The sequence below is a fragment of the Perognathus longimembris genome, chromosome 1 (assembly GCF_023159225.1).
Source record: "Perognathus longimembris pacificus isolate PPM17 chromosome 1, ASM2315922v1, whole genome shotgun sequence".
Taxonomy (NCBI): domain Eukaryota; kingdom Metazoa; phylum Chordata; class Mammalia; order Rodentia; family Heteromyidae; genus Perognathus; species Perognathus longimembris.
In genome coordinates this window covers 161,316,061-161,330,787 of record NC_063161.1, presented here as the reverse complement: position 1 = coordinate 161,330,787, position 14,727 = coordinate 161,316,061, and the positions used below count along the sequence as shown (strand labels likewise).

The 14,727-nt window shown below is 53.5% G+C and overlaps 1 protein-coding gene across 1 annotated transcript in view; it reads right to left on the bottom strand.

The window, feature by feature from the left end:
* Sec16a (SEC16 homolog A, endoplasmic reticulum export factor) overlaps positions 1–14,727 on the bottom strand; it is a 35,235-nt gene that overhangs the window by 10,999 nt on the left and 9,509 nt on the right. The window contains 19 exon segments of the mRNA XM_048345896.1: positions 166–411; positions 1,777–1,960; positions 2,205–2,318; positions 3,075–3,160; positions 3,163–3,214; positions 3,974–4,079; positions 4,203–4,314; positions 4,427–4,544; positions 4,974–5,055; positions 5,807–5,904; positions 6,160–6,408; positions 6,714–6,852; positions 6,953–7,014; positions 8,026–8,168; positions 8,757–8,931; positions 9,054–9,252; positions 9,718–9,841; positions 11,664–11,761; positions 14,203–14,339. Coding sequence (XP_048201853.1) covers positions 166–411; positions 1,777–1,960; positions 2,205–2,318; positions 3,075–3,160; positions 3,163–3,214; positions 3,974–4,079; positions 4,203–4,314; positions 4,427–4,544; positions 4,974–5,055; positions 5,807–5,904; positions 6,160–6,408; positions 6,714–6,852; positions 6,953–7,014; positions 8,026–8,168; positions 8,757–8,931; positions 9,054–9,252; positions 9,718–9,841; positions 11,664–11,761; positions 14,203–14,339 — 2,524 coding nt within the window.

Genomic DNA, 14,727 nt, shown 5'->3' with positions numbered 1-14,727 from the left:
TGAGACGCTGAACCCCTTGGGGGGGGGGGCGGGGAGGGCGGGTGAAGGGGGTGCCTGTAACTTAATAGAATTTTTGGTCCACATAGCTTTTGCTACTAAGCACCTCATCAACACCAAGGCCAATGAATGCAGTTCTGCCCTCAGGAGAGCACCACGCAGACACACCTGGGTCCAGGCTCCTGGTCTCCTGGCGCAGGGGGCCACTTTCTGGAAGCGATGGTGCCCCTGGTGGCAGGGCCAGTCCCGGGTGCAGAGCTGGGGCATCAGGCCTGGCGTGTTGTGGGAGGCCAAGTGCAGATCCTTGAGACCCATAGCCAGGACCTGGCTCCTGGGGGCCCCAGGACAGCGGCACGGAGAACATGGGCACCCTGGCAGGGTGGGCTGGCTGGTCCTCAGAGAGCGTCTGTGGAGCTGCAGGGTGCAATGGAGAAGAGCGAGTCAAGGGTCACGAGGTTGAGTGAGCACATGAAGGAGACACTGTGCCCAGCCATGCTTCTCTTACACAGGGGTGGCTGAAGCCATTGCCCCATCAGAGGTCTAGAGAAAAGGCCGTTCACTTTCTGAGGGCTAAGAGCAGAAGGAACACACACTGGCACCTATCATATGTTGGGGCAGAGGCTCGACCACAGCAGGACCCCAAAGCAGACCTTGCTTGGGCGTGGCTGTGTCTAGGGAGCCCTCTCTTTCACTGCCAGAAGTCAGATGGGCCACTCGTGCACACAGCAGGACCCACGGCCTGCCGGCACCACCAGGGCGGCGGGTGCACGCTGAACAAAGCAGAGCAAGCCAGCCACGAGGTGCATGCCTGGGGTCCAGCTACTCGGGAAGCAGAGGCAGGAAGGGCGCTTCAGCTACTACCAACTTGTGGGTAACAAAGCAAAACCCTGTCTTCAAAAAATAAAATGAGTCAGATGCTGGTAATCCAAGTTACTCAGGAGGCTTAGATCTGAAGATTCCAGTGCAAAGCCAGTTGGGGCAGACAAATGTGAGAGACTCCAATCTCCAATGAACTAACAAAAAGTCAAAAGTGGAGGAGAGGCTAAAGTGGTAGAGTGCTAAGCTTGAGTAAAAAGCCAAGTGAGAGGGCTAGGCCCTGAGTTTAATGACTGGCACAAAAGATAAAAATGGAAAAATCAACTCAAATCCAACTGTCCCCGGGGAAACACAATAAGGACAGAAAATCAACATCGGAGGAAAGAGCCGACTGGGAGTGGACAAGGAGTCTATGGACTTGGACGAGGATGTGAGGTGGGGAGGGGAGGGGCGGGGCAGCACCGGAGGTCAGTGTCTGTGGCTGCTGTGCGCACATCACAGGCAAGCCGCTGCTCTCCCATGCCGGAAGGAGCTGCGGGGCATGAGTAAGAGAGGTGTGGACCCCAACTCCAGGAGGGATGGGTGTCCTTTCCTAAGAAGAGAACAAGGAGAAGCAGGGCAGGAGTGGCAGGGGTCTTGTTCTGATGGTGTACATTCCCAGGTTCCCACAGGCACGAAGGGCCAAGAAGCAGACTCAGGGGACAGGGCCACCAGGACGGGGGTGGGGGGTGAAGGGGTGGGGGGAGGGTGGGAGTGCCATCGGCCAATGACCATCTGAAGCTCTGGGGCTTGATGAGCTCAACAGAGGAATTAGCGAAAAGGCAGAAGTGGGAGACCAAGGGGTCCCCAGAACTACCATGGCTGTACACGGTGTCTCAATTCTCATAGCGGCAAAAACCAAAGAATGTTCCCTGCTCAGAAGCAGCCATCAGAGAGCAGGTGCACATCCTATCCATGTCCCACCTGAGGGCAGCAGCTGCACGTCCTGGCTCAAGGGCTCCGTGCCCGGCATCAGTAGGGGGTTGTCCGCTCCCAGCCCTGCTGGCTGGCCAACACTCGCACCATTCAACTGCTCCGCCTCCGAGCTTGGTGTGCTGGGGCACTGCCGGGGGTCGGCTGCGTCCTGGCTCCAGAGCAGCGCCCCCTCCTAAAGGAGAGCAGAGTTAGAGGCTCTACACCACGTCCCATCAGCCCAGGTGGCCCTGCACACAGCCTCTGCCTCCACGGTACCTAAAGTCCTTCCTGTGCAATTAGGACATTCCTGGACTAGGCACACTTCCTAAGCTAACTGCTGCAGGTGAGTGCCAGCAGTGTGAAAATGGGTACAAACCATCTTGTCAAACATCTACAGGCCAAGCCCTAAGACAGGGCTGTGCTGTCAGAAGCCACACCTGGATCTGCTTCTCCACACACCGCAGCTGCACCAGCCAGGCAGGCTCCACAAAGGACTCCTCCTCTGGTTTCTCTTTCAGCTGAGGATCGAAGAGGCGTAACTGCGAAGCCATCTAGAAGCCCAGAGAACAGAGAAACTGTTACTACAGGTGACACAAGCAAAACTCTCTCCTGACAGTGTGAAATGGGAAGTTAAGGGTTTAATTAGAGAACGCAGTTGGGTAATAAGGACCTGCGCAGTGGAGTGCTCTGTAGACCTATGGCCTCACAGGTGTGTGGGGTCAGCAGGGCCTGACTATCAACAACAAACTGACCAGGTACCCTTGGCCTCATTATCCTAGTGCTCAGATGTCCTAGGAAGGGAGTTGGGAGGCCACGCTGGGTAAGATGAAACAAGTATGGCCTGTGTTGGTGACTGCTGAAACTGAGGGATGGGGATGGGAACTCTGCACTTTTGCGTAGGCTCCAACACTTGCATGATAACAAGCTTTCTTGGGCATCAGGAGTGTATTTCCAGGAATGGAGCACTTGACACCGCACACAGTGTGTGGGCAGTGGCGGAATGCTCTCCATACCAGCTTGGTGGCTGGCCACACACTGCATCGGATGTGCAACAAACAGGCTTGTGAACATGCAGCCATGACCACCTCAGCTGCAGAACTGCACACAGGAGCTCTTGCCCGCCAGGCTAACCCTACCCTGCCTCAAACAATCGCCTGGAGCCAGGGGCCTGCTCACAGAGAAGCTTCCCGCTCAGCTTCTGTATTGGCATGGCGTACCTGAAGAACTCCTGTGCTAACACGGTAAACGCAAGCCCAAGGACATTCCAGTATCTTAACTGCACGACAGGCCCGGTCCCGCCTCCCCACCTGCACCAGCTGGGTGACGAGCACTGGGGAGAAAGCGGCCGGCTGCACCAGGACACTCTTGGCGATCACTTCGCAGTAGTGGAAGCCTGGGTGGCAAGTCCCATCTCAGCCAAGCGACAAGAATAGATGAACTTGAACACCTGCAACAACAAACACAACTTCACCGTCCCGGGGCTTTCCCGATGTTTCCTGAGAAGACCCTGCATGCGTGACTCTCTCTGGGAGTCTCATTACCACGTCCACCACCAGCAACCGCCGTCCTCCAATGGTAGTACTAGGCCCTATCCTCTGAGGTCTTTTAAGGTCTTCTCCCCTGTAACACCTCTGACATGGCTGACGGTGCAGCCAGACCCTCTGTGACAGTCACCTCTCCTATGGAGCCAGCTATGCCAAAAGCCCTCTCAGCTAATTCTGCTAACCACTGGGTAGACACAGGCACCTCGCTGCAGCCTGCCAGAGCCCTTGTTAAACACAGCTGATGTCAAGGTGCTTGAATACAAGTACTATACGTAATGGTGAATATGTTAAGGACCAAAATGCTACCAAAAAATTTTCAATTCAGTATCATTTAGTTTTTGAGCATTATTGGTGAGATGTTTCCTCCTAAATCTCGTCATTATCTGCATAAGAATGTAAAAAATCTAAAGAACCAAAAGCCATACTCACTAGGCATGAAAATGAACTATACAACGTGTGGGTAGGGAGGGAGAGAGGGAAGGGGTGACATTGTCCAGAAGGAAATGTACTCTCTACTTGACTTATGTAACTGTAACTCCCCTGCACATTACCTCTATAGTAACCATTAAAAAAAATTTTAAGGGAAAAAGAAAAAGTCAGCACGGCCTTCCCTCCCCGCCCACCCCCCCATCATAAAAACCATGCCGCACTCTCTTGCTTACCTGGAAGTTAGGTAAGAGGCAGGTGTGGGCCCCAAGGGACTGAGCATACTCGTAGGCCTCTGTCCTCTGAATGGCTTCATTGGTGGCAAACTTTAAAAATGGCAAACTGTTGAGGAAGGGAATTGACAAAGTAACCAGCCTCCTAAGGCTGTCCATTTCTCAATTAGCAGAGGGGAATCGGTTCCTTCTTGAAGGAAAATAGACACTGCTCCTCGGCTGGATTCCTCACCTGTGGTTTGATCCTATCAGAACCAGTTTGGTGGTTTTCTTCGTATAAACCCCAAATCCAACCTGGGCCATCAGGTAGCAGAAGTGCGCGGCATCTAGGAGGCCTTTGGAGGCTGAGGAGAGATGGAGCAGCACACTTCAGTCTCTGGACATGCTCCTTTCGCAGGCGCTCTGACTGGCCCACGCGCGGGAGGGAGGGAGGGTGGCCCGCCCCGCCCGACCCACCTAGAGTGTCGCCCATGGTGGCCATGGTCCTGGACTCCACGTCCATGTTGTTGTTCAGGTTGGATAACACCATAGCAAGATGTGGCCTCCAGTCTCCCCACTTCTCATCTCCACAACACTACAACCAGAACACACACCAGGCCCTCATCCTCAGGAGAGCATCACTCGAATTCCCTAACGGTCAAGCACAATCAGAAAGCAAGAGCAACAGGCAGAGGTCAAGCTGGGCACTCGTGGCTCCTTCAGGACCATGAGATCTGAGGACTGTGGTTCAAAGCCAGGCTGGGCAGAAAAGCCTGTGAGATTCTTACCTCCAATAAACCACCAAAAAACCAGAAGTGCAGCTGTGGCTCAAGTGGTAAAGGCTCAGGGATAACGCCCACACCCTGAGTTCAAACCCCAGTACCGATACACATACACATATAAACGCACAGAGAAACAAAGGTCTGAGGTCCCACAGTGAAGTCTTTAACGAGAACAACCCCAACCCTGCAGGGCCCACGGTGGGCCTCGCGGCCCGGCGAGCAGGGCCCAACGTGACACGCACCGTGGATGCAGCAGGCATTCGCCCGGACATGAGCTGGTAGACTGTCTGCAGAGGGTCATTGATCGGAAGACTGTTGGCAAACCTAGGTGGACGTGAGGAAAGAGAGGCTCAACCCTGGCTCAGTTACAAAAGCACCTTGAAGCCTAAGAAGAGCCCTTTTATGGAGCGGTCAGACTGAAGTGGAGCCTTGGCACGTGACAGCTAGCTCAGCTAGCTTCAAACAGCACGACAAGGGTGAAGACAGGGAATGTGAGGTTTCATAGCAAAGGCCCAAGGCCCGCTGGCTGCCAGTGCCTCACCGCTGCGCTCCTTTCTACGTAGGAAGCTGAGAACAGCAAGATCGTGATTCAAGGCTAGCGTGGCCACCAAGTTTTCTCAAAACCCCTTCTCAACCCATGGCTGGCTGTGGTGGCACAGAAGGTGGAGACTGAGAGGATAACAGTTCTAGGCCTGCCCAGGAGGCTAAGTCCATGAAACTTAAGACTCCATGGAAGAAGCTGTATAGGGTGGTACGTGTCTAGCCCAGCTACCCTGGGATCAAGACCTTATCTCCAAAATAACCAAGGTAAACAAGGACTGGAGGAATGGCTCAGTGGTAGAGCGCCTGCCTAACAAGTGCATGTCATGAGTTCAAATCCCAACTCCACTGAAAATAAAATATTAAAAATCACCGGTTGGCAAGAATTAAAAATTCCTCAGGAGCATGACCCAAGGACAGAAGGCCCAGCAGGCTTAGAGGCTCGAGCCTGGCAGCCCCAGAGCACAGCAGGGCACCTGTGTGCTGCAGAGCCATGGGTTTTAGCACCTGGAAAGGGCGGTGGCAGCTGTCTTACCTGGTCATGACACGGGCATGTGTCCTGCTGTCCATCTTACTTGCAAGCAGCAGAGCGTGACCCCACAGGCCATTTTTCATCGCAGACTCCAGAGCATCCTGCAGCGCGTTAGGGATCTGGATGAGTCACCTTGTGCTCTAACAAACAGGCTCCCTCCCCGGACCAGGACAGAGACGACAGTACCACTGGCCACAAAGCCTTGGGGCGCTCCAGGAGGGGATCAGCACCTACTGAGGGCCTAGCACCACCAACAGCCGCGGGATGCGTGGCGGGGCTGGGGGCTTCAGGACCACACGACACCAGGAACAAAAGGGGCAAGCGCAGAGGCGCCTAGGGGTCTCAAGCCCACCCACCTTCTTGCGGCCATAGAGCAGAAGCTCTCGGAAGCGCTCCGTTTCCTTCTCAAGCAGGCTGCTGCTGGCGGCCGTGTGGCTGTCGGTGAGGAACGAGAGCTGTGCTTCACCAGACTCCTCCTCCTCCGCCTGCTCCACAGCCTCGTTAGTGAAGTCTATGAGGTTCGCCTCTTGGGGCGACTTCCCAGGAAGCCACACGGTCCTATGGTCTCGTAACAACAGTTCTGCGATGTCCGTCCCCACCACCGTCTGTAAGGCCACAGGGGGAGCGGGAGGGGAGGGAAGAGCAAGCAAGGCTTTAACGTGGACAGTTCCCGCAAGGTGACGAGACGGGTCCCAGGGATGTCAGGTCAGAGTCCTGACTCCTTGTCTGCAGGGGGCAAGGGTTAGAACACCAAAGACACAACCTCTGTCCTTGATGTGACCAAAGGGCTAAGACCTCCTTCCCTCCACACCCCTCCCCTCCTCTGCCAGGATGGAGCCAAGATGGCTTCAGGAATGGTCCTGACACCACAGGTCAAAAGGGAGGACATTCTACAAGGAAAGGAACGCACCCCATTCTGTCTGCATAACAGAATAATAAAATTCCACAGAAGACTTGCAGACTCTTTGTCAATCAAGCTTTCATTCTGCAAACATTTTGTAGCTTTGTTCTGTGCAAAATTAATAACATCCACTTTATGGGTGTCGTCTCTGGAAGAAGAACGGGTGTTCTGAGAATGGAGGCCAGGGCTGTGAGGCCAAACGCAGCCACCGCCTCGGTGCAGACTCGCGACGTCAGCAGGGAACTTACTTGCCGAGCGGTCCAGGGAATGAGCGCATCTCCTCCTGCTCGGGCGTGTGCTGCAACAAGGTCTGCAAGCAGAGGGGACGGGAAGCAGCTCACGCGCGCAGCCCAGGCCCCGGGTGCCGCCTGCACCCAGAGCCCGGGACGCAGATGCCCCTGAGACCATGCCTTTCCCTCTGTGTGGGGCTCACTGCGTGGTCAGTGGGCGCACACGGGGCCTGTGGCCCCTCAGCCTGCCCCTACCGCTCTGGACCCCCTCACCCACCCGCTTTCCCCGTCCATACAAACACTCCCCAAAGCAAAAGAGGTGAGTAAAAATACAAATCACAACACAAGCACTAAATCGTAAAAGACCAAGCACAAACTCTCCAGGTTGTAGCTCCACACGCACACACGCTTCCCCGGAGGCGGGGCGAGGTGAAGCGCACGGCAAGCTCAGCTACTAGGGAGGCAGAGATACGAAGGAGCAGAGTTTGAGGCCAGCCTGGCAGAAGAAGTTGGCAAGACCTCATCTCAACAAGCTGCTTCATTCCTGTGACCCGAGCTAATGTGAGAGGCCCCGGGAGGACGACTGCAGTCAAGGCCAGCCTGAGCGAAAGCAGCAAAACCCCACTCCAAAAAGAGCCACAGCAAGGAACAGCTGGGGACGTGACTCAAGGGGTGGGGCCCTTAGTTCAAACCTCAGGACTGCCAAAAAAGAAAAACAAGACAGAACAACCAACTCCCGGTCTGTGTTTCCAAACAAGGCAAGTTGGCTGCAGAAGAATCACAAAGCAGCTGGGCGCTGGCGGCTCACGCCTGTCATCCTAGCCACTCTCGGGAGGCTGCGAGTGGAGGATCACAGTTCAAAGCCAGCCTGGGCAGGGAAGTCTGTGAGACTCTTTTCTCCAATTAATCACCAGAAAACTGGAAGTGGTGCTGTGGCTCAAAGTGGCACCAGCCACTGTGGCACCACCCTCGAGCAAAAAGAGCTCAGTGACAGCGCCCACGCTCAGAGTACAGCCCCGTGACTGACCAAAGAGAAATCAAAAAAATCACACAGCATGCGGCACAGAGGGCCAGCAAGCCCCTCGCCTTACCTCCAAGCTATGGATCTCAACCAGTGCAGGCTGTCCTTCCGAAGGCAGGTTGGGAACTACCTTAAGGAGGTGGCCGCCAGGCCCAAACCTGGCACAGATATGAGGCACTGAAAACTTCTCAGGAGAAGTCGGTCTTGATGGCACTGCAATCAAGTAAGTAGAAAGAGAAGCCTTTGGCTTGTTGTTCCCCATGCTTCTGAAGCAGGCATGCTCCTGAGCAGCTCCCCCAGCTCAGCTTGGCCGCATCAATCACTGAGCACCCAGCCACAGAGACACAGTCAAGGAGAAAGACCACTCTGCATTCTGGAAGGCTCTGGAAGTGGGACCTGCTCAGTCAGATGGACACATAGAACAAACCTAGCAAGGGGAAATGACGTTCCCTCTGCGACTGCTCAGGCCCACGGCCAGTACCGCCAAGAAGGGGTCTGTCTTTAGAGTGACACACTGCGACAACACACACGAGGACCTGGCCCCGGTGGCATGCAAGAGCCAGCAGTGGCCTGCACCTACAAGGTCTGCACAGAAGAGCCAGGCCAGCCCCTCAGAAATCCCCATCGAGCACTGATTCCTGGACGGCAGTGCATACCTGCAATCCCCTCACTCAGACGTCAAGAAGGATCTTGGGTTTAAGACACCCCGCACTACATAGTGACACCAAGTTTGAACAAGCCAAGGAAAGTGAGTCCTCCTTTTGACCTACTGGCAGCCTCCCTCCGTGTGCCGAGACACACCTTGCTCCATGGCAGGCCAGGTGCTGTCGACAGGATAGCCATACTCTTGGAAGCCGTGGGTAGTGCCGAGATTGCCGCCATAGGCGCCATAGGCGTAATCACCATGGAGCGAGCCAGGAGGAGGTGGGGCCTCAAAGGTGCCAGCAGTCACATTTTGGCTTCTGTAAATCTGACTCTTGGGAAACAAAGAAAGCAGGAAAGTGAGCTCCCACAAGCATCACGAAGACAGTGGGCGCACTGCTGGAGCCATGGAACCGAGCTACACTCAGAAAGGCCCACCCACTCGACTAGGCACACCTGGTGTGAGTGTGAGCTGAGGCTGCTGCGGCGGCTGGGCAGACTGTGCCCACTGCGCAGGCTCCGAGTGGAGTGCTCGCTGTGGACACTGCGCCGGTCCACCTCCTCCCCATAGGGGTCCCTGGGGGGTTCCGTGTCATCATCAAAGCTCCCCGTGAAGCGCGGGTCGTATCTCCAGTGATCATCACACTTTTCAAGCCTGAAGGAAGCAAAGAACAAGACAGGATGGCAACTCCTGAGGACGACACGCATCTACCAGGTAACTCCCAAGGCCGGGCTGGCCCTCTCCTCGCCGCCCTCCCTCCGCCCCAGGGCAGTCTTCATCTGAAGAACCCCCAAGTTCAACTCGGGGGCCTCAGAGAGCACACTGCAGGTGCACTTCAAGTGTGGTCTCTCCTCTTAACTGTGGGCAGGACAAAGAAGAGACACGGATGGGGGGAAGAGGTGGGCAGGCAGAAGGCGCCCCCAGAGCCACAGGCCAGACACGCACGGGAGGCTGGTTCTCTCCCCACAGCCCAGAGCCGGAAGCCCCAGAGGCATGGCCAGTCCTTCCTCTTGCCGAGTATCAGGCAAGCTCTCTGGTCAACTCAAAGACACGAGAGTAGGTAAGCCAGCTCATGACAAGGCCTGCTCCAGCCCCCTTCAGCCGCGGGCCACCACCCACCTGTTGCCGTAAGCACAGGTTTCCTTCCTGTATGGGTCGTGCTCAGCTTCATACCAGGCCCTCCGGTCCCAGTCTCGGGTGTCCCTGAGTCCAGGACCATAGTACCGATCCCAGCGACTCGAGTCTGCAAATGCAGGAAGAAGGGATCAGTGTGCCACACACGAAAGAACAACCCGGCTCCCCTGGAGCAGCTACCACCCCCGAGCTGAGGCGCACACCATGGCTCCCAAGGGACGGGCAGCACAGGATGGTGGCCCCGGCCCGAGAACGGACGCTGACGCCACAGAGGCCAGCTGCACCCTGCCTCTGGGACACTGCGCAGCGGGGAGCAACTGCTCCGGGTCTTTCTTTTATTTTTGTGGGTCGTGCACTCTCCGAGCTCTTCAGCTCAAGGCTAGCTCTGACACTTGAGCCCCAGCGCCACTTTGTTTTCTGTTGGTTCATTGGAGACAGAGTCTCACGGATTTTCTTGCCCGAGCTGGCTTTCAACTTTGACCCTCAGATCTCAGCCTCCTGAGTAGCCGCGATTATGAGCATGAGCCACTGGCACCTGGCTCCAGGTAAGTATTTCTTCCTTTTTCCTTTTCTTTTTGTGCCAGGCCTAGACTAGAACTCAGGGCCTGGGCACGGACTGTCCCTCAGCATTTTTTTTTGCTCAACCCTAGTGTTCAAGCACTTGAGACACAGATGCACTGCTGGCTTTTTGGTAGTGAACTGGGGATAAGAACCTCACAATTTTCCTTCCCAGGCTGGCGTCAAACCTCTATCCTCTGACCTCAGCCTCCTGCTGAGCATGACCCATATAGAATTACAGATATGTTCCCAGTTGAAACAAATATTATTTAACAGAAAGAGAACAGACTTCTGTATATTTTTTCATGTTGTTTGTTAGGAAAGCTCTCCTCCATGGAGCTATACCCTCAGCCCCAAATGCTTTTTAATTGTTAATTCCTAATCCGTTGATTGTAACTTTTACTAGTATTTCTTCTTCCTAAAGTGATCCAGAAGACATTAAGAAACAATTCAGGGCTGGGAATGTGGCTTCCTGGCAGAGTGTTTGCCTAGCATGCATGAAGCCCTGGGTTCAATTCCTCAGTACCACATACACAGAAAAAGCCAGAAGTGGCGCTGTGGCTCAAGTGGCAGAGTGCTAGCCTTGAGCAAAAGAAGCTTAAGGGACAGTGCTCAGGCCCTGGGTTCAAGGCCCGGGACTGGCAAAAAGAAAGAGAGGGAGGGAGGGAGGGAGAGAGAGAGGGAGGGAGAGAGGGAGGGAGGGAGGGAGGGAGGGAGGGAGGGAGGGAGGGAGGGAGGGAGGAAGGGAATACACACGCCCAAGGGGGAAAAAGCCCTTCTGGGAAACAGAGGCAAGACATGGACGAATCAGGAGCTGGGTGTGGAGCCCAAGGTACAAGAAGGTACAGGCAGAGCAGACAAGGGGGCTCCCGGTTCCCTGTAGGCCACTGGGGGCCCTGTGCTGTACAGAAGCATGTGTGGGGGCTGGCCAAGAAGCACCAGACCGACACAACCAGACGTTCTACATTCACTATCCACTGCCAATAAGCAGGGACTTGCATCTGGTGGCTTCTGAGACAATGTGACCGAACAGCTAGTGTTTCATTTGATTTGCATTTCACCGGCTCATAATTGAGTAGTCAAGTATGGGCAATATGGCCCAAGAACTAGTGTTCACTATGCTTTGCTAGGAAGTCAAGGCAGCCACCGTTATGACGGAGACACAGAATGACACAGGATGAAAGCTGCCAATGTAACTGTTCTTAGATACAAAGAATTTTCAACTACTCTGTCCCTTGAATAAGAACAGGAAGGAACTAAAGGAAAAGTTTGCTGAAAACACACAGTAGCGTGTTGACTTGCACACAACTGCGTGTTCACACAGAGCTTTATAGATACTGCACTTGCTCATCTCTGTAAATTCTTGAACATACCTCCATAGTCATACTGGCCGGAGTAATAATTTGCGTAGTAGTCGCTTTGACTGCTCCACCCACTCCTGGAATTACTATATCCTTCAGGATAGCCTTGCCTGAAAAGACACAGAGCTGTTGAAGACATTACCTACTGAAGTATGGCCAAACATCAGTAGTACCTATTATATATACCACGGCAGTGAGCATTTACCAAAAGTCTGGTTGTGAAAAAACTCTCATGAGAAGACCAAAACGGTAACAGAGATGAGGTTATATATTTCACACCTTGTAGCTAACAGAAATTTACTACTTGACAGTGCTCAGCAAGAGAACCAACCTTTTTTGTCCTTAGTGCTATATCCTAGGAATTTTTAATATGTTTAGCAGAACAAAACAGCATAGATTGAAATTAACCAATTAAAAATACCAACTTCAGCTGGGGGGGGTCTGTGGCTCACAGTTCTAATTCTAGCTACTAAGAAAGCTGAGATCTAAGGATCATGGTTCAAAGCCACCATGGGCAGAAAAGTCTAAGAGACTCTTATCTCAAAGTAATGATCAGAAAATCGGAAGGGGCGCTGTGGCACAAAGTGGAAGAGTGCTAGCCTTGAGGGAAAAAGCTTAGGAACAGCCCCCAGGCCCTGAGTTCAAGCCCATGACTGATTAAAAAAAAAAAAGTCAGCTTCAACAGCCTTTAGGCCCAACCACTAGCTATGTGGTAGCTCTTTGTAACCTTAGGGGACAGAGAAAGACTATGAGCAGAGCTGCATCCTCCTAAGCCTGATGCAGACCCACCTCCTGTAGGCCTAAAAGATCTACCCATGGCCCTAACCTGAGCCAAAGAAAAGCTGAGAGTTAAGCCAGGTGCAAGAGTACCATGCCTATAATGCTACCTCTCAGGAGGCTGAGATTTGAGGACTGCATTTGTAGTCAACCCAGGCAGGAAAATCCGTGAGACTCTTAACTCCAATTAACCACCAAAAACAAAGCTGGAAGTGGAGCTGTGGCTCCCGTGGCAAAGTACTGGCCTTGAGCAAAAGAAGCTCAGGGATTGTGTCCAGGCACTGAAGTCAAGCTCCAGGAATGACAAAAAGAAAAGAAAAAAAAAAAGGTGAGATTTAGAGCTCCTTCTAGTACTCTCAAGATTCCTTTTTTTTTTTTTTGGCCAGTCCTGGGTCTTGAACTCAGGGCCTGAGCACTGTCCCTGGCTTCTTTCTTTTTTGCTCAGGGCTAGCACTCTGCCACTTCTGGCCTTTTCTATCTATGTGGTGCTGAGGAATCGAACCCACCCAGGGTTTCGTGTATACGAGGCAGGCACTCTTGCCACTAGGCCACATTTCCAGCACCAATTGTTTTCATGTTGTTCCTGAGGCTTGAACTCTTTGTCTCTCTGAGTCTATGTGTGTGTATCTTATCTCTGTTTCTCTCTCTCTCTCTCTCTCTCTCTCTCTCTCTCTCTCTCTATATATATATATATATATATATATATATATATGCATGCTAGGAATAGAACTGAGAGCCTCACATAAGTTAGCCAAAACCACTCTTCTATAACCCAGGACCTCAGCTAAAGAATTTTCTAGAGACAGTAGCAGTGGCATTACACGTCATAAAGAACCACACACGTGGTTCAGTGTCTGTCTTTGGGGCAAGGTACACTGAGGTCAGTTAAACAGGCAAAGGGTTCACAGGAAAAGCCTTCCCCTCTTCAAATAAGCTACCAAATCCTTCTGGAAACAAGCACTGAGGCTTTGTACATTAGCAACTGGATGTTCACACTGCTGGGCTCAAGAGTGGTGTGTCCTCAAGGCAAAGCTCACTCCTATGAGCAACACTCCAAACTCGGGCAAAGGATGACCGTAGGAGCCGAGGTGGCAAAGTCTGAAGGACCAGGACCCACCCCCACTGCTTGCTCAAAGCCACCAATGGTCCTGCATGGACAGAGCTCAAAAGCAGCCCGGGGAGCTCTGAGACACGGTGGACTTTGATCTGCTTACAGGCTTACTCAGAGGGTACATGCCATGGTTCTTTCCAAATCTCTACTGCATGACTACAAGCAGACACCTGGACAGCAGCAGTACAGGAAATGCAGGCCACAGGCGGGTACAAGCCTGCTGGCAAAGGAGGCAGAGCCAGGTCCAAACACAGGACCCATACTTGGAGTCAGCCTGATGGATCACCCACAAATTACTCCATCTTGATGACTATCCTTCCAGGCGCCTGGAGCCTTCAGAGGAGGCTGCGCTAGTTAAAAGTGGCACCGTCTAAGAGCCCTGCATACCACCAGCAGACTGCCGGAACAAGAGAGGCACCTGGTGACACGGAGCCACCACTGGCTGCCTCTGTGGCTCGGGATAAGGTCTGGCCTGACCAGCGGGGGGGACCAATGCTAACTGACCAATTCTGTTGGGACATGCTGAAAAATACAAACATACATTAAATAAATTTGTATAGTCTTTACAGATGCACAATTTTTCCAGTCACTAGGTTACTATCTTGGCAACACAAACATCTGTCTGGGCACGCAAGTAAAGCAACAGCATGGACCGGTGCCCACCTGGCTGCGGGCCGGTCTGAGCAGTGACTGGCCCGGGAGCTGGGCCGCTCGGGCTCCGGGTAGCGGTGGTTCTCCATGTAAGTGGAGGCTGAGCTGTCATAGGGCCTGTATCGAGGATCGTACAGGCCATAGATGTCCTGTGGGAAGGAGGTTTGGGTAGTTAGACTCCGTCATAAACAGTCAGTTACCAGACACCCAGCTCAAGCTCTGTGTAAATTCAGATGACCTCTCTCCAAACGCAAGACTGCAGGTGAGCTTCCTTCATGTACACAGAGATGGCAGGGTCTACCTAAGACTGTCAGCCCAGGCCTTGCTAAGACAACCCAGGTGGCCCCACAAGGCCTGGTGTCAGCGCGCAGCGACTTTCTGAGGGCGCTGTGAGGTGTCTGCCTGCTCAAGCCTCCACTGACCAGGTCTATGATCTGAACAGCTCCTATGTCCTGCCTTAGCCACCACCTCAGTCAAGCAAGACGACCAGGGAGACTCACTGGAACCAGTCCTAAAGTCATAGGCAGCCTCACAGAG